Genomic DNA, 19,718 nt, shown 5'->3' on the forward strand with positions numbered 1-19,718 from the left:
GTGCTAACATATTGCTGCTCCTCTTACTTCAAAATCAGTATATTTAATTCTCAACATGGCTAAATCTGTGGATACTTAAACCTGGAGACTGGAATCATGAACAGACAAGCTAGATCTTTCTAAAAACCTGAAACAGGCCCCATGTTTGCAGGAAAATCTTCAATCTTAAAAAAAATGTTGATGTTTAAAAAAACCTAAAATAATAAAAGCTGCACTTGTAGCTTTAAGAAATAATGCTCCCAGTGACCATTGATAGGCAACCGCTGCAGTATTTATGGTCTTCATGGCTTGGTTTCTGATGGTAAAAGGCAGGGTGTAGGAATAGAGACCTTTCTAGGACTGTTTTGGCCTTTGAGAGAGAATTCATTGGGGTCAGGCACATCAGCAACCAGTGGGTGACTTGCTGCCACATGACTTGCATGACTCACTCAGGCTTGGCTGCTTGCTCTTGTTCAACAACAGCCATTTTACAAAAGCCAGTGAGGAATAGCAGTTAAGAGTTTCACACTAGAATCTGGGAGACCCAGGTTCAAATCCCCATACTGCTTGAGCCAGTCACTTACTGTCAGCCTAACTTACCTTACAGGGTTGTTGTAAGGATAAAATGGATGAGAGAAGTACGATGTAAGCTGCTTGGGGTACCTGATGCAGACAAAAGTCAGAATATATGAAGTAAATAACTAAAAATGGGCAAATAAAAGGTTCTTTGGTGGGTGGGAATGGGAGAAAGAAGCAAGGAAAGGTGAAGATATTGGGGTTGCCAGGAACAGGGAACCTGGAAATAGTGTGAGGAAGGGGATTTAGAGGAAAATGTGGTGTCCCCTGTCAAGAGGGTATTCATCTTGAAGGAATTTTCCAGCCTGAACTAGTTTCTGCCTCTCCCGGGTGCAGAGTACACTCCCACATAGCAGTCTCTCTCAAGTACATGCTCCCAGGCAGGCTTAATTGGAATGAAAATTTCATTTGGGGGGGGCAGTTTGCTCATTTCCTGGAAGCTTCCATGAGGACAGCCCTACGATTGGTTAAGGGGAGTCAGCAGGTTAGGGACAGCTTTTTCCATAACCGTATCTAGTGAGAATAATAGTTTATTTCCTTCCCCCCCCCTTCCCCCTCCTTTTTGCCAGAAAGACACTTGTATTAAACTTTGGAAACGTTACGCCTCAAGAACCAACTGTACTGCCGAGAATAAACTTCCTGTTCCAAACGCTACCAATAGATATTAACAAAATGATAATAAACCAATGGCAAAGAGCTATTAACAAATGCGTCTGGAGAGGAAAGAAACCCAGAGTCGGGTTCGTGGTGCTACAAGATGACACAGAGAGGGGAGGATTGTCACTGCCAAACTTGCTTCTATACCACTAGGTGACAGCGCTGGTAGCCATCACGGTTTGGGTGCTATACCCAGAAGACTGTAAAATCAGACTGGAAAAAGCCCCGCTAGGAAAAGGCTTTCATTACTGGCTATGGTCTAAGACACCAAAAACACTGCCCAGGACTCTGCCCTGGGACTCCATTACCTTCAATCTGTTGAAAACCTGGACTCCCTGAGATGGATGCTTAGTCCACATGTGTCAAACCTGATGTCACCTATACGGTGGACTTACGAAGGAGAACGGCCAGATCAAAACACTTGAGGAACTAAAGGCAGAGAATGTCAAAATAACATGGTTCATATACCACCAAGTAGTCCACGGACTAAAAACCGAATATAACCCTTCAGAAACGCCCAGGAAATTTAAACTATTGATAACCAAATCCCAAGATCACTTGCTGTCCAAAATCTACCAGATGCTGTTGGCCATGAAATCTGCGGAGGAACAAGTCAAAACATGTATGATAAAATGGATGCAGGACTTTGGGGAAACGATCCCAATGCAAGACTGGGATAAGCTGTGGAACTCCAAAATCGAATTCTCAGGGTCCCAAGACGTCCGAGAAAACTGGTATAAAATGTTCTACTGATGGTATCTGGCACCCACAGACTTACAATGTACAAATCTGACCAGGCAAATTGCTGGAAGTGCTCGGAAACAGAAGGAACCTTTTACCACCAATGGTGGACCTGCAGAAAGGCCCAGAAATTCTGGGAGCGAATACACAAAGAGATTAAGGAAACTCGTCAGGTGGATTTTGAATTAAACCCGTAGTTTATGCTTTTAGGAATAGCACTGACTCAGATACAGACCATGCAAAAGGAAGTCTTCCAATATGCAGTGACTGCGGCGAGATTTTTATATGCAAGAAACTGGAAAAACAAGGAAACTCCAAAAATCTCTGAATGGATTACAAAAGTGATGGAGTCCCTCCCATCCCCCTCCCTAGCCCCACTCTGGAATGGAAGGAGAAAAGTACGTTATACCAACAATGTATGTAGAATAAGAAATATATATTTGAAATTTGTATAAAAAGAAACAATAAAAAAAGTGATGGAGTACGCAACGATGGCAAGGCCGACAAACATAATCCACGGCATACAATTAGATGAGCATCAACTAAAGTGGCGATCATTCTACAAAAAATATGGATGAGAACCGGTCTAGGACACAATCAGACTGCAAGGACAATGCACCTAGGATTTCACCCAAGTCACAGTAGAAAGGCTCCGCGATCTTTACTAAGAGACAGACCAAACATCTTTTAACGATAGACAACACTCCAGAACATAAACTCAGTAATGAGCTGTGTAGATTTATATGAAGTACTATTCTTGTGGGTGCCACTCTGTATAACGGGACTCCACCCAGTAGCCAGGCACTACACGACTTGGTCATAATTTTCCTGCATAGAAGCTTCCAGGGAAAGGGAAGGAGGGAAAGCTGAAGACGGCAGAACAGATAAAGATAGGTTGGTGGGTGGGTGGGTGGGATGGAGAAAAAGTAGCAGGAAAAGACGAAGAAGGAATGGGGGCTTTCAAGAAAGGGAAAGCTGAAATAGTGGGGGAGGGGAAAATATGGTGTTCTTTGCAAGTCCTTACAGGTCCCCTTGTTGTAAAATTATTTTCCTGTAATGATTTTTAAATGAAAAACAAGGGATGAAGGAATCTTGTCTCATTTAATGTTTTTCATGATTGCATTTTATTGATTTCAACACAGTGGGAAGCAAACACAAATATAGAAAAAATAAAAACTGGAAATTGTTACAGATTTAGAAACTAGTTCTCTGAGCCCATTTTCTCAAATGTCAAATGGGGGGGGGGCTGTGGCTCAGTGATAGAGTATCTGCTTGGCATGCAGAAGGTCCCAGGTTCAATCCTAGGCATCTCCAGTTAAAGGGACTAGGCAAGTAGGTGAAGTGAAAGACCTCTGCCTAAGACCTTGGAGAGACACTGCCAGTCTGAGTAGACAGTGCTGACTTTGATGGACCAAGGGTCTGATTCAGTATTATTTGGGGGTGGGGGGACAGTGGCTTAGTGGTAGAGCCTTTGCTTGGCATGCAGAAGGTCCCAGGTTCAATCCCTGGCATCTCCAGTTAAGGGGACCAGGCAAATAGGTGATATGAAAGACCTCTGCCTGAGACCCTGGAGAGCCATGGAGAGGGGCTGTGTCTCAGTGGTCGAGTATATGCTTGGCATGCAGAAGGTCCCAGATTCAAGCTCTCCAGTTAAAGGGACCAGGCCAGTAGGTGATATGAAAGACCTCTGCCTGAGACCCCGGAGAGCCGCTGCTGGTCTGAGTAGGCAATACTGACTTTGATGGACCAAGGGTCTCATTCAGTATAAGGCAGCTTCATATGTTCATGTGTCTATCTGCCCTCCCCCCATGTCTTTGTTGTTATTCTGTCAGGTCCAGTACATGTGTTTCCAAGATACATGTCCGTATAGCTGTGGCCCCAGTTCCCAGTTGGAGCTTATGTTTGTAGACCAGTCCTAGTTGGTAAGTTATTGGATGCAGGATAATAATTAAGTTATTGGATGCACGATAATAATGCTGTAAAACATTGTTCTGCTAACTCCATAAATATTCTTGTTGATATGATATGGATGAATTGTTAACAAGTCATAATGTTAGACTTTTCAGAAACCTTTGAATTGAGGGGCAGCATGTAATCATAATAGGAGTCTACTTCTAATTCTGCTTGTAAGCCTCCTGGAGTTCTGCAAGGCTAATAAATGTTTTAAATAAATACATATAATGCTTGCTTATTGAACTCGATATAACTAAAATATAATGCTTGCTTATGGAACTCGATATAACTAAAATGTACATGAGATATTGATGCTGGTATCTTTGTTATTAATTTAAGTGTAGCATCATATATGGATTATGCAAATGTTTTATATAATTGGGAATTTTTTAAAAAAACTTGGTTTCCCAAAGATATTGTAGGTACTGTTGACTGACTGAAATGGTGGATCTAGAGAATGATTGAATATTGGAGTTTTGTTTCAAGTCAGGAGCACCACATTATTATTTTTTACAATGGGATTTAGTCATTGTCCTGTAAAGAAAAATGTACAAGGGTTAAAAACTCATGGGTCTTACCATGTATACATTTTGGGTACTTCCTTTATACATAGCTGAATGAATGTGGGGTGTTTTTTTTTTGCCGTCAAGTCACAACTGAGTTATGGCGACCCTGTAAGGTCTTCAAGGCTAGAGATGTTCAGAGGTGGTTTGCCATTGCCTGCCTCCATGTCACACCCCTGGTATTCCTTGGAGGTCTCCCATCCAAATATGAGCCAGGGTCAAGGCTGAGAGTGTGTGACTGGCCCCAGGTCACCCAGCAAGTTTCCACAGCAGAGTGGGGATTCGAACCTGGGTTTCCCAGATCTAGTCTGACACTTTAACCACTACACCACACTGGCTCTCTAAATGAATGCTAGATGAGGAAATAGCTCACTCTGCCTTAAAGCTGATTTGGCAGTGTTTTAATTAGACTGAGTATGTTGGGTTGTATATCATTAGTCTGTATGAGCTGCGATGGGAAGGTCTGTGAAGTTTTATGTAAGTTTGTGTGTCACAAGAACAGCCCACCCTGTCTCCACCTTTGCCTATACCTAGTTTCGATTTCACTAATAGAAAGGGGTAGTTTTCCCTGCTTCATTTTATTAGTTGGAAATCCATAGTACAATCCCCTGTTTCTTGGAAAGACCTATTTCTTTTTTGCTTGTTTATGTGTAGCCTTTTGCAGTGCCCTGTAGAATACTGTTGCTCATTTCTTCTTTCCCTTTAAAAAACCTTTTGACCCAATTACAGTAATAGAAAACATGTCATTATGCATTGTTCTTTATTATATTGACTCACTCACATGTGCTTTTAGCAGATAAGTAGGCATGAGTAGATAACTGATACTACTTTGCATAAGCATGTACATTAGGTAGGGGTATTAAGTAGGGAGCTAGCTAGTTAGTTACATTTCCCAGAATCTGTTTTCCTTTGAATTTTTCTCTTAGTGAGAAGATTGTTTATGACTTGATAGTATGACTACTGTGTTGGATTTTTAATTCTTTTTGCCCCCTGGGGAATAATGAATGGATTTTGTTCGGCGTTTTCCAGAGAAATGTGTTATCAGATGTGTGTTCAAATTATTAAAAGATAAGTAGTTGGAAGGACAGCATAGTGCTGGTGCTACTAATTACTTTTGAATTGCAATTGCTTAGTTTCATTTAACTCCAGCTTTCTAATCTCTAGTTCATTTTTAGAATAAAGTACTCTCATAGAATAATTTCTGTTGTAAAGCTATCAGTGAGCCCTGTTATGTCTAGTCCATCACCAGTTCATGCCATGTTTATACTTTCTGTTTTTAAAAAAGCATAAAGTAACAGTAATAATATATTGTCTTTTGTTCTCCCTTACTGTATGTTCTCTGCCCTGAGTGGCATATAGAGAAAGTGGTAGTGGTAGGTGTTTGTTGTGCAGATTACATAAAAATATCCATGCTTGTGCTGACTATTGTTTGTGCTAATCACTATTGACTTTTGCGTCTAGCTATTTTATAGAAGACTAAACCATGTATTTGGTGTGGTAGTATGAATGAGGATATTGAAATAAGCTGTAATATGAAAATTCGGTTAAATATTTTTTTAAGTTTATACACACACACACACACACACACACACACACACACATATATATATATATATATATATAATTTTTATATATACACACACACACATATATAGTATTTTAAATTATAAAGATTGCTGTATGGTTTTTTGTTTTATTTTGCTGTTTATTTTATTGAATAAATAATTTAAATTTAAAAAAAACTGTTGACTTTTGCATGCCCATCTGAATCTGCATTGTGAGGTTTAGGAATCTTCCCTGTACATCTGATGTTGGTTATACATCAGATGACCCTTGTGGTCCCTTCCAACTCTATGATTCTATGTTTATATACTCTAAAGAAAAATTAAACATTATATCTATCTGACATTAAAATCACCATATTCAGAAACCACTGGGAGAATATTTTAATGTTGTAGGACTTAACTGTTGCAGATCTAAAGGTTGTTGCTCTCCTACTAAAAATTAGATGGAAGTATCCAAAGCAAAAGTTCTAAATTACCGTAGGATTCATCAAGAGATTTAATGCTACATCCTCGCCAGCCTTGAACAGAGACTTGGGTTTTCTTGTTCTCTATAGGAGTTCATCGTTCCATTGTGACCCACTCTTTACAGGTTTTGTTTCACACTAGACCTTTCTTGATTAGAATTTATTATATTCTGCCCATCTTCTACAGTTAGTGGTCCTCACTCACTCTCCAGAATCTGAACCTCATGAGAGAATGAAACCTCTGACTTCCCTTGTAATTCATTGCGTGTAACAACCACATCCATTATAGTCCCTTATAAAGGGAGTCACACCTGAATTACTGACAGATTTGCAACAGGTCTTTCTCTGGTGCAACAGCCCCCCCCCTACACACACACATACCGTATTTTCCGGCGTACAAGACGACTGGGCGTATAAGACGACCCCCCATTTTTACAGTTAAAATATAGAGTTTGGGATTGTCCCGAGTCTGCGGCCTGGGGCCGGCCCTCGGGACTGCGCCCCAACCCCGCGGCCACCCCCGGTCCTCCTGGGGCGGGGAAGAAGAGGGGGACGGGGGCGAGAGTAAGGGCCCTCGAGAAGGGCGAGGCTAAAGGCAAGGGGAGGACTGAGCCGACGGCCCGTGGAGGGCGGGGCTAAAGGAGGGTTTGGAGGGGAGGGAAGCCCATAAAGACAGAAGCTGAAGCGGAGGCCGGGGAGGAAAGGGGGCATGTTGGGTGTGCTAGGCGGCAGCCAAAACACCCTGTGCCGGGAGAAGAGAGTGGCCACCCCAGCCCCGGCCAGCCAGCCGCATGCCTGCCTTGCCCTGCCGCTGGAGCACAGCCGAGCACTTCCCTCCGTGCACCCCGGCGCACCTGGCTCCGACTCCGAGCTGGGCAGTGAGCGCCCTCGCCGGGCTCGCCTCCCCTCCCTCCTCTGCCGGACATGGACAGAGCGGAGGCGGCTCCCCAGGCAGATTCTCCAGTCCGGCTCAGAATTCAGCATCCGGTGTATAAGACGACACCCGGCGTATAAGACCACCCCCGACTTTTGAGAAGATTTTCCTGGGTTAAAAAGTAGTCTTATACGCCAGGAAATACAGTACTTTGGAACTTTGTTTTATAAAGGTGCCTGTAAAATGGTTATGTGCTTCATATGCATTTAATGAAGAGATGTCTGCTTAGGAAAGCTTGCGCTTAAATAGTTGGTTTGCCTTTAAGATTCCACTGGACTTTTGCCTTATCCATTTACTGTGTTATATTGATGACAACACTGCAAAATTTCTCTCTGTTCCCTATCCAAAAACGCCTATTTTTTATAGTCTACCAAAGTTGCATAAAGATCCACAAAACCCGCCTGGACGTCCAATAATTTCCTCGGGCAGCTTGACTGAGCCATTGGCTCAGATGCTTGATTATTATCTTCAACCCTTTGCCAGAAATACCCCATCTTACATTTTAGATTCAAGGGATCTCATTCGCCAGACAGAAGGTTTTTCTATTCCGGAAGAAGCTATTCTAGCCACGCTAGATGTGACTGCTCTATATACGAACGTGCCCTTGGATTCAGTACGGAACATCATAGCACACAGTCTAGATAGTCGCCCCTCCTTAACTCCACCGACTCATTTCCTATTGGACATTTCTGATATTGTCCTTGAAAACAACTTTTTCCGGTATGGGTCAGACTTTTTTCTTCAGACGAAAGGGGTCGCAATGGGCGCTTCTTGCTCCCCTGCAATAGCCAACCTGTATATGGTTGATTTTGAGAAGAGATACATTTTTTCAAACAATTTCTTTTCGAATGATTTGTTACTCTTCAAGCGTTTTGTTGATGACTTGCTATTTTGTTTCAAAAATGAAGACAGTTATTTGAGATTTTCTGAATGGATCAACACTTTGGATGAGCATTTACAATTTTCAGGATCTTACCGTAAAGAATCCATCCATTTCTTGGACTTAGATGTTTTTATAACATCTGACAGAACACTGGCTTTCAGACCCTATAAGAAACCTATGGCCAGAAACTCAGGTCTAAGATATAACTCCTATCATCCATATCATTTAAAAAATAACTTACCTTATAGTCAATTTATCCGTTTAAAAAGAAATTCATCCCATACCAAGGACTATGAACATGCAGCTAGACACTTACAGGCAGACTTAGCTGACAGGGGATATCCTGAGGACGTTATATATCAAGCTAAACTTAAAGCCAGCTTGCAGGATCGATCTTCCCTGCTCATTTCAAAACCAAAACCTAACAATGCTAATAGAATTTTCTGTTCACTTACTTTCAGTCGTCATTCTTCTTCCATTCAAAATATCATCAAAAAACACTGGCATCTACTTTCCACTATACCGGGCTGTTTGAATCCGCCCATTTTTGGACTCAAACGGAATATCTCTTTAAGAGACCAACTTGTCCACTCGGATCATCATCCCAAGAGATTCAGTCCTTCTATCAATGGCCACTTTCCTTGTGGCTCTTGTTCCTTCTGTCCCCTAAGCTTACCTTTAAAAACATTTACATCCACCACCTCCAATTTTTCCTTTGTGTTAAAACAATTTTCAAACTGTTCTACTAGTAAATGTGTGTACTGCATTTCTTGTAAATGTGGAAAATTGTACGTGGGGAGCACAGTTCGTCAGGTAAAGCTCAGAATAGGTGAGAAATCTAGAATTAGACAGAAGATTTTGGACGCCCCCCTCACTATGCACTTTATAGACAATAAATACACTGAGAATGATATCCGGTTTTTTGTTATTTGGACTTATAAGGGTAATTTATTTGATCTTGAAAATGTACAAAAAATTTTATTACAGCAAGAAATGTGTTTTATATATTTATTTAAATCTTACTTTCTGTATGGGCTCAATAATGAAATGGACTTGTCTTGTTTTTTATAAAAAATTTTTTTATAAACTTATTAACTTCTTATAATTGTCTTTAGTTGGCTGTTTCCTTTAATAACGTTTCGACTATGGAGCATTGTATAAATTAACTTCACCTGTAACCTTAGTATCCGACTTCGAACGGAGCAGCTTTGCAGCGCTGTTAAATTGTCTTGAGATTTTTGTAAACCCTATTATAAAGGTATGTCAGGTCATTGTTTTAATAGCAAATATGTATTTTAGCAACAGTAACAATCAATTTAAATTATTAAATTTAAAATTTGAAATGTATTTAAAATGTATCTGGAAGATTATATATATTATATATTATTATTGTTGTATTTATCTAGGAGCCTTGTCTCCCGATATTAGAACGGTGTGCTGATGAAGCCGCTTGCGCGGCGGTGAAAACGTTAAAGTTAATCCGGACTGCGTTTCACACAATCCGTTTTTTCCATTGTCCTTCTTATGGACTTTGCTTGTTGAAGCCTTTTGGACTTTAGTAAGAACTTCAGTGAAGATTGTTGAAGATTCCGTGAGACTCTTTGAGAGCCATGTATTTTTCCTGCTTGTAATGTTTGTTGTTTGTTCACTGTGCACTTTTTCACTGTACTAAACTTAGGTTGCATTTACGTTGTGTTGGTACTTATTTTCTCCCAAATTCCATTAGTACCAAGTGCCTCTTTTCTCCAGTTGCAACCTCCAGGTAGTAGCATGAGATCTGCTATTTCAGTTCACCTGGAGAAAATGGCCACTTTGGCAATTGGACTCTATGGCATTGAAGTCCCTCCCCAAACCTTACCCTCCTCAGGCTCCGCCCCAAAAACCTCCCACAGGTGGCAAAGAGGGACCTGGCAACCCCTAGCCCCATGTGGACTTCTAGCTGTGTTGGCACTTTGCGATAAATAAGTGGGTTTTGGGTTGCAGTTGGGCACTCGGTCTCTAAAAGGTTTCGCCATCACTGAGATAGACATTTTCCTTTCTCCCTGGCTGCCGGGGACACTTTACGCCTTCCCACCTCTCCCAATCTTGCCAAGGGTCCCAAGAAAGATTCGATGCGAGAAGGCAGAAGTGATCTTGATTGCTCCAAATTTGCCACACTGGCCCTGGTACCCTGCCCTGATGGAATTGTCCCTTCAGTGACCTTTGTGCCTCCCTCCAGTCTGCTACACCAAGATCCCATCCTTCACCCAGCCCCAGACTTGTCCAAACTAATTGCCTGGAAATTGAAAGGAGCAGGCTTCTAGGCCTAGGCCTCAGCAATGACATGGTCAGCACCACCCTGGAGGCAAGGTAATCTTCCACTAAGAGAATTTATGACTACACTTGGAAGACGTTTGTCTGCTGGTGTAGAAGGAAGTCACAGGTGAGCCTACTCCCCCTACACTCCCTAAACTGCTGGCCTTCCTACGAGACAGGGCTCATCAAAATCTCAGAGCTTCCACTCTATGCAAACGGGTCACCGCCATTTCTACAGTCTGCCCCTACTTGGAGGGGATTCCTCTTTCCAGCCACCCTCAAGTGAGGACTTTCTTAAAGGGAATCTCCCAATCCACTCCTCCAGTAGTCCATCGCTTTCCAACTTGGCGTCTCAACATCGTATTGTCAGCTCTCACGAAATCACCCTTCAAGCCACTGAGAGAGGCTCACCTGCGATTCCTAAGGATGAAAGTGCTCTTAACCACTATCACTTCAGCTTGGTGAATGTTGGAATTAGGGGTTTTCCATAAGGACAAGGTGGTGCTTCATCAAGACCTCACCTTTAACCTCAAAGGTTAACACAACCTTTCATAGACAACATGAGCTGCAGCTTCCTTCATTTTGTCCCAATCCTTCCAACAACAAGAAAAAGGAATGGCATTCCCTTGACCTTCGTCAAGCCCTATGGATCTACATAAGATGTACAGCTCCTATTAAGAATTCAGATTCGTTATTCATTTCCATCTCAGCACCCAATAAGGACCAAAAGATGTCCCATATGGCCCTGAGCAAAGCAATTCAACAATGCATTGTGGAGGCCTACCGCTCTAGCAAGCTACCCGTTCTGAAGGGTATTACAGCTCACTAAGTCCACAGCGCAGCCACCACAGTGGCAGTTAACAAGCAAGCTTTGGTTGAGATTTGCAAAGCCACCACTTGGTCCACAGTTTCTACATTTGTGAATCAGCACCTATGCCTAAGCAGATGTGGCCTTTGGTAGATGGGTCCTGCTACACATGGTGGAAGACGAGGAACAGTAATTTCCACCTAAGGATGTATGGCTCTCGGACATCCCAAAGTTTCAAGATGCCCTTCCCTCAGAGTGGGAACAGAACCTTGATTAGTTACAGAGAAAGTTCCTTCTGCTCTGAGGTAGAAGAGCATTTTGCCCACCCGAAGAGGACCAAGTCATCATCTTCCAAGGGTGGCAGTCCAAGATCTTCGAACAATCAAGGGTTTCCTTCCTACGTGAAAGTGATGGGAATAGATAATTTTAAAGGCTGCTTCCTTTCCACTTGTTCTTACATAAGCAATGCTATTCAGCACCTTTACTGTTTTCTCCTTTTACTACTCACATTGAATTTTTGTTCCTGAATGTTCTTATGTACGTTACTCCTGTTCCTAGTTATCTCACTTAGACTAAAACTGAAAGCTTCAGGCAATTCCTGCCAGGAGACAGGAAGTAGAAACTTTAGTTCCTGCCTCCCCTAGCAATGGACAAGAATCACCCAAAGCTTCAAGATGACCTTCTAACTCAGAGCAGAAGGAATCTTCTTGTTAAGTAATCAAGATTTTGTTTTCCTTTGAGGCATCATTCCTACATGTGGTTCTTCCCACTTTCATTTAAAGTGGTATAGTCTTGGACATAATGGAGCTGCAAATTAGAATCAGTTGAGTAATTCTAGGGTTCAAGCATCGCAAATCTCTGATGAACCATCATGGAAAATCTTGCTTTTGTTCTTTTCTTAGGATCTGTTTAGAGTGTTCTGAGTACAGCACAGAGTGGTTTCTTAGAGTGAATGTTGGTGACTGAACAAGTTACAAAGTTATATTGTAAAGAGAGTTGTTACAGTTAGAAAGTTTGTGGGTATTTGCTAATTTCCGCCCCTCCATCCGTGAACCCTAATGAATTAATGTGCAAAGCAGGCTGAATTACAAATTGCATCTTATTGAAATCATTTTGCCATGCTGGAATTCTTTCTTATAGTCATAACTTAGTTTTTGAAACACTTCTATTTAACTTTTGACCTCATTTCCAGAATAATGAAGGATAGATATTTTTGATTGATGAAATAATGCATAATTAAGTTTTTAATAGGGGTACTTAATGCACAGAAATGTTGAACGTCTGAAAAGGGGCCATTCTCTATTCACAGATGTCATATGTATTTATTTTCTCCAAGGAGTTTCTAGTGGTGGTTTTAGCAACATGTAATTTAGGGTAGACTAATGAGTTGGGGAAGGCACTGGCAAACTACCCCGCAAACAAATTCGGCCTTGGAAACTTCGGGATGTGACGTCACCCCATGGGTCAGGAATGACCCGGTGTTTGCACAGGGGACCTTTACCTTTAATGAGTTGCCCAAGGGTACCTAGTGAGCCATGCTGAACAAGGATTTGAACCTGGACTTCCGTATCCAGGTGCAGTGCTAGCTATGACACCACATTGTCTGTTTTATTTGGTCCAGTGAGAATAATTATAGGGTAGCTGAAGACAGAAAACATGGAAGTAGCTTGATATTCTGTCTTTAACAGAAACATTTTTAAATGTCTGGTATTGGCTGTATTCATATGTCATGAACAAACCTCATTTCAGCCATATAGTTTGATAAATTTTGTTTCTTTGAAAACATTTAATGGTATAAATAAGCGGTCCCCAACATTTTTGAGCCTGTGGGCAGCCTTGAAATTCTGTCACAGAGCAGTGGCACAACCACAAAATGGCTGCCACAGAAGGTGGAGTCAACTACAAAATGGCTGCTGCAAGAGGCAGATCCAACTATTAAATGGTAGGAAACAAGGCTATATATTACTCTGATGGTAATTCTTCAACATTTCAGATGAAAGTTTTGTTACTGAGAGGGGGGAATCTCTCTCATGAACATCCATACTTAGAGGAAGCTCAAGTTCAGGGCATAAGAGGGTTAATGTAAAAATATACCAGGTAAGGGGAGTGAGAGAATAAAACCAACACTGCAGTTGTGGCTGCCACTGAAACAACTTTTAAAAAAATCTCAGATCAACTCTATTTCTTCTATGTTTGCCATTTCCCAAGTAAAATACTGTAATTTGCTCACTGAAAATGTCCTAATCTAGTCCACTTTAGTTCACGCTCTTCCAGGATTGAAATGTTAAATATTCCTTTTCTTGTTTTATGATTTCAAGTTTAGGCATCAGTAAAGGTATCAGCTGGTGCCATGGTGCCCATGAGCACCATGTTGGGGGACTTCTAGTATAAATAAAGCAAATGAGTGTATTTTTTTTTTAATCCTGCAGCGGGATTCTTTCATTTTAAATGAATCGAGTGGGCATTTTACAGCCAAAGCAGAGAAGGATCTGGACAAACACAGACCACCAACTAATTTGTTTCTGGCTATCTCACTGCAGGGATCATAAGAAAACTCCCACTGTGAAACTGAGGGGGGGGGGGGATCAGTCCAGTTCTGTTGGCTCCCTGATGTCTGAAAACACTCAGTGTGAAATTGACCAAGAGGAGGAATCAGCCCATATCTCTTCTCTCCCGAATGTCTGGAAGTACTTGCTGCAAAATTGACCAAGCGGATGTTTATGAGGAGAGGGCGGGAAATCTTGTCCTGGTCAGAACTTTACTAAGGATAGTGAAAGTTTGCTGATACTTGTTTCAACATGAAAGGAAACGTTAGAATATATAGCATTCAATAGAATTTGTTTGCTAATTGTGTACTGACTTTACTTGTGAAATCCAACCTGTGAGTTCTTATGGGTGTAAACTATAATAGTCTTTTTGTTTTTGTCCTTTTAAGACGTTGTGCGGACAGTAATGACCGCACGTTTCCGATTGCCTGCTGGCAGAACCTACAATGTACGAGCATCTGAGCTGGCACGAGATAGACAGCATACAGAGGTGGTCTGCAATATTCTTCTCCTGGATAACACTGTACAAGCATTCAGAGTTAATGTAAGTACAACATTGTAGAAAATGTATCTTGCATTGTAGAAAACATATCTTGCATCTGGTCAGAAAAACATGCTTTTAATATCACATATATCAGATTAGGTAATAAACAGCATGTTTTCCCTTCAGTTTATATAACCACAATTCATTGAGGCATGGTAAATGGATGGATTTACAAGCATCTAATCTTAAGGGTGATTGTCCTCATTTCCTCCATGAAGTCTACTTCTCAGATACGGACTTCGTTCTGGCCTGTTTCTCCCTCCTTTGAGGTTGCTAAAATGAGTAAATAAAAGCTAAAATATATCATATATCCTCAAAGAAGAAAATTTCGAAGCAACGTGATGTACTGACGTCTAATATTTGTTTTACAATAGTATTTGTGTCTGCTGTAGTTTAGTGACCAAGTGTGAACTGTGGACAGACCGTTCCTGGTTCAAATCACAGCTGTGCCATGAATTTTATGCAGCATTTGACAAGATACTGCCTCTTAGTGCCTCCTGGCTGCAAAATAATATTGGAATAATAATAATACTAGCTTGCCTTGCTATATTGTTCCTCTAGGATATGTGAAAATTCTATATGTGAGGTTTTTTGGACACTAGATCAGATCAGCTTTGGACACTAGGGAAGTGTTGTATAAAATATTAAGAATTAAAAGTTTATTTTATTTTTTATTTTTTAATTAGACATTTTAGGGTTCAGAAAATAAAAAACATGGAAAGGGGAATGAGAAAATAAAATAAAATACATAAAATAAGGTACAGGGGAAAAAAAAAGAATATACATCACTTCTTGCCCACCTGTGGTGCAAGCGCAACCCTCACCCCCTTCTTAGTTGAAGCCCATGATTCTTTTCTTGAAGAAGACCTTAATGAAGAATTAAAAGTTCATAAACTGGTTTTCATGGTTTTTACTTGCATCAAAGGATTTTGGCAGAGGACATCAAAGTTTACTGCAGTGGTTCCCAAACATTTTCTGGCTACTGCCCCCTTGGTTCCATAAACTCATTCACATTGCCCCTTATCCTACTCTATCTATAAAAAGTATTATTCAGAACAGTGGTTTGTACGACCTACTAAGGAAGATAATAACAATAAAATTCACAGCAGTAATAATTGCATATTTATTAAAAATCCAATTAAAACTTTAGTTTAATGTAGTCAATAAAATTGATGAACTTGATCCAGTGATACTGTTGTGCCTCAGTTTACCTTAAGTTACCAATCAAGACAACTGAGCTGAGATGCAGTGAAATTCACAGTTTGTTTATTGGTTTTGAGAATAAATAGAACTGGGTGCACAATCCCTGACTGTCAAGCCGAAGGATTGCGAACCCACATAAGCAGGCAGGAAGAACTTTTAAAGACTTTTCAGCAACGACGTTTGCAAATAAAGATACAATTCTGATCATCCTAGCATAACTGCATAGTGTTTCATTGTTCTATTGAAATTGACATGTAAGCTATTCTTTATTACGCGTGTGCTAGTTCTAGCCAAAGGTTCCCTTTTATCAGGGAACAAGCAGTACTTTTGAGGTTACAGAGGAAAAGCAGAAGAACAGAGAGAAAGTTAGCTATCTTGCCAATGACATTCCGGGACGGAACAGGAGGAGGGAGGGAGAAGCAGTATAGACAAGGGTTTGTGTGCTGTTTTGAGGTACTTAGAGAGTGTGCAGAGTGCTGATGCGTGTTTATCTACACATGCATCTTACAAGAGGGGGGATTTCATAGGCACTTCAATACCAGCTTTTCAAAGTCTGATAGTCATTTAGCAAGAATCTTAGATACCACATTTAGTAACTACTTCGCTGTTCAATAAATTCTTAATGTGATGGAAGGGCATGATGAAGTGATACCAGTTTCCCAATGTCCGGTTTAAAGTCACTTAACAGGAGTCTTAAATCACCAGGTTTAGTAATCTGGAGTCGATTTCTTAAAATCCAATAAATTATCTGAATATTGTATAGAAGTATAATCAGGAGTATTTCGGGTTGTTGAGCAGCTCTCCAAAGACAAGGAAATTCCACTTGCTTGTGCAATGGATGAAGCACCATCAATGACTCGCTGCTATCGTGGGTATGTTGCTTGCTTGAAAAAAGTAGTGCCCAATATTTTTACCATTCACTGTGTCATTCATCGCTAACATCCGGTTGCAAAGAAATCTCAGTGATCACCTGCACAAGTAATTACACACTGTCATTACTGCAGTGAATAAAATTAAAGCCTATGCTCTCAATGATCTACTATTCCGAGATTTCGAATGTTTGCTGCTTCATACTGAAGTTCGTTGGCTATCAAAAGGCAACTGTGTGAGATGCTTTTATAACCTTTTTGACACTGTTGTGGAGTTTTTTTGAATATTTGAGTGCTTTGCTCAGTGATGACATCAGGCTTGACATTGCTTATTTAACAGAACTATTTGCATAGTTCAGTTACGTGAATTTGCAGTTGCAAGGAAATGAGGTAAATCTGTCGTCTGCATTTATTGCAAAGTTAACTGTTCAAATGCAACATAGGCTGTTGGGAACTATGCCAATTTCTGAGCTTGTCTGAGTTAGAAAGGTAGAATATAAGTTGTTTTGTGACCATTTGGATATGCTTCATGAAGATATGTCTGAACGATTTGAGGATCTTCTTTCAGTGAAAATTTCAGATTGGGTGACAAGTCCATTTTCAGATACTGAGGAAGCTGGGGTAGTACAGGAAGAACTAATTGAGCTACAAGATGCCGGTGAGCTGAAGCCAAAGTTTAAGAAATCATCCAAAATACAGAAAGAAATTTCTAATTGCTATCCTGTACTATGTACAGTGATTAAGAAACTCCTTGTTGCATTTCCAACATCATATTTTGTGGACTATGGTTTTAGTGTGTTAATCTTACTTTTCTCCAAGCAAAGAAATTGACTCCAGATTATTAAACCTGGTGATTTAAGACTCCTGCTAAGACTCCAGATTTTAATTCAATTTACCTCAGTAGTTATAACAATTTATCTGTTTATTGTATACTGAAGATAAATGATGCTGTTAAAAGAGATGAAATATTGCTAGCTTTTGATACCTTTGTAGGATTAAAAATGTATCTGAGAATTTTCTCAAAATCAAGGACATAGTAAAGAAATATATTACAATTGTAATAAGAGGACCTTTATTGAACTTTTATGATGTAATATGTAATTGTGAAAATTTTACTAAAGAGAAAAAGTTCATCCATACTTTATGGGCATTTAAAATTGAAGGTATTTTACCAAGGATTAATACTATTACTTTGTGGGGGGAGCATACGTTTCTGGAAGTCCAAAAAATAAATAAATTAAGAAAAGTAGTGGATTGAGCTAAAAAGAATAAAGACAATTTTAATTTATTGCCACCTTTTATTATTTTTGTTTTTCTTTCATTTAAATCCATTTCTGAATAAAGACAATAATTTCCTTAAAGATTTGTCTAATTTTTAATTTTGTTTTGCTGAAAATATACCTAATTGTTTTCTTTCTACCCCCTAAATTTTTCTTTTAAAAAGTTTTTTTCCCTTTTTGAATCAGCTACTAAGAAATTTTAAATCCTTATATAACCTAGAAATATTAATATTGGATGGGCTGTGACAAAAAGAGCACTTAATATAGCTAAAAAGTGCACTTCATAATCAACAGGTTCAGTAACTGAGAATACAGGAAAATAAATACCACACTCAATGTTAAGGACTTGCCAGCAAAAAATTTTAAAATGACAGAGACAAAAACATGTGTGGTGATGTGGTATATACGGCTCTGACTAGAGCTCTGGTGGCATATTTACTAAAAATTCTGATAATTTCCATTGGAGTGCAGCACTACGTGGAGGCAGAAGCTTGGAATGCCAATTGCCAGCGTGGTGCTGTAACCTGGTCAATTGTTAATAAATGAACAATGCAATTGAAGGGGCCCACCTCCAGCATCCCCCTCCCACCCCTTGCCTTTTAATGTCCCCCTAAGCAATTCCACTGCCCCCTAGGGCAGTGATGGCGAACGTTTTAGAGATCGAGTGCCCAAACTGCAACCCAAAACCCACTTATTTATCGCCAAGTGCCATCACGGCAATTTAACCTGAATACTGAGGTTTTAGTTTAGAAAAAACAACTCATACATTCACATATTTTGCCTTAAAAGAAAAACACAATAACAGAGCTTTCAATGATGCAAAGTTTTACCTTTCAATAAAAAGTTGTTTGTATTTGCCATGCATCTCTCCAGGACTCGTCCTCTGCTCAGCCACCGGACATTATTGTACATAAGTAAACAATTATACTGTGCCTGAACCTCCTCAAAAAGTGCTTGAAATTGTTGACAATTCAGAGCACGAGCCATGATGTAATTCACCATTTTTGTGACATGTTTGAGGACATAGTCAAATTTTTTGAACAATTAATGTGATTTTTGCTGTTGTGTGCATGCTGATAATTTGTCTACCCTTGGCTCATACTTTGTAAGTTTGAGAGCAACACATGCAGCACTCAGGTCATCTGTTAGCTTGTTTCTGATGTCAGATTTGATATAATTCAAAGCTGAAAACAGCTGCTCACAAGCATAAAATGATCCAAACAAAGTAAGGAAAGCAATCCCAAGTGCTTTAATTGACTTAAAATTATTTGGCAGAGAATTCCACACTTTAAGGATTTCATTTTCAGAACTAACTGTGCTGTCCTTTGTCATCCCTTCTATCATCTCAAGTGTTTCACGCAGGTCATAGAATTTATTTTTCCAGATAGAGCTTTCTTGAAATTCTATTAGCTCCATTTCCAGATTTCCTAAATCTAACCAGTGTAGGCAGGAAAGATCAAGTTCTTCAAATTTGGCTTTATCTGGAGAAGTAAGAAAACACAGGGTTGTCTCCATCTTACGGAACTGTAAAAATCTGTTACTAAAATTCACTTTTGCAGCTGCTACAATGCTAGTGAATTCCTTGTAGATTTCCTGATGGCTTGTAGGATTGTCTGCAAATGTAGAATTTTGTAATTGCATTTTTAGATTTGGAAAATATTTCAGCTGCCCACTCTCAAGGTCTCTTTCAAAAACCTGCAGTTTTCTCTCAAATGTTTTGATATCACAAAACATCCTTTCTGCTGTTATCCCTACACCTTGTAGTTGTTTGTTCAGTACATTGAAGTGTAGTGTAAAATCTGTAAAAAAACATGAGGTTGGTAGGCCAGGCCATATCACTGAACTGTAGATATTCCTG

At 40.0% G+C, this 19,718-nt stretch overlaps 1 protein-coding gene across 1 annotated transcript in view; it reads left to right on the forward strand.

Annotated features, from left to right (window-relative positions):
* PTPN4 (protein tyrosine phosphatase non-receptor type 4) overlaps positions 1-19,718 on the forward strand; it is a 136,046-nt gene that overhangs the window by 15,193 nt on the left and 101,135 nt on the right. The window contains exon 2 of the mRNA XM_056861377.1: positions 14,354-14,508. Coding sequence (XP_056717355.1) covers positions 14,371-14,508 — 138 coding nt within the window. The 5' untranslated portion in view covers positions 14,354-14,370. The remainder of the gene's footprint in view (positions 1-14,353; positions 14,509-19,718) is intronic.

This window comes from Euleptes europaea, chromosome 15 (genome assembly GCF_029931775.1).
Source record: "Euleptes europaea isolate rEulEur1 chromosome 15, rEulEur1.hap1, whole genome shotgun sequence".
NCBI classification, from domain to species: domain Eukaryota; kingdom Metazoa; phylum Chordata; class Lepidosauria; order Squamata; family Sphaerodactylidae; genus Euleptes; species Euleptes europaea.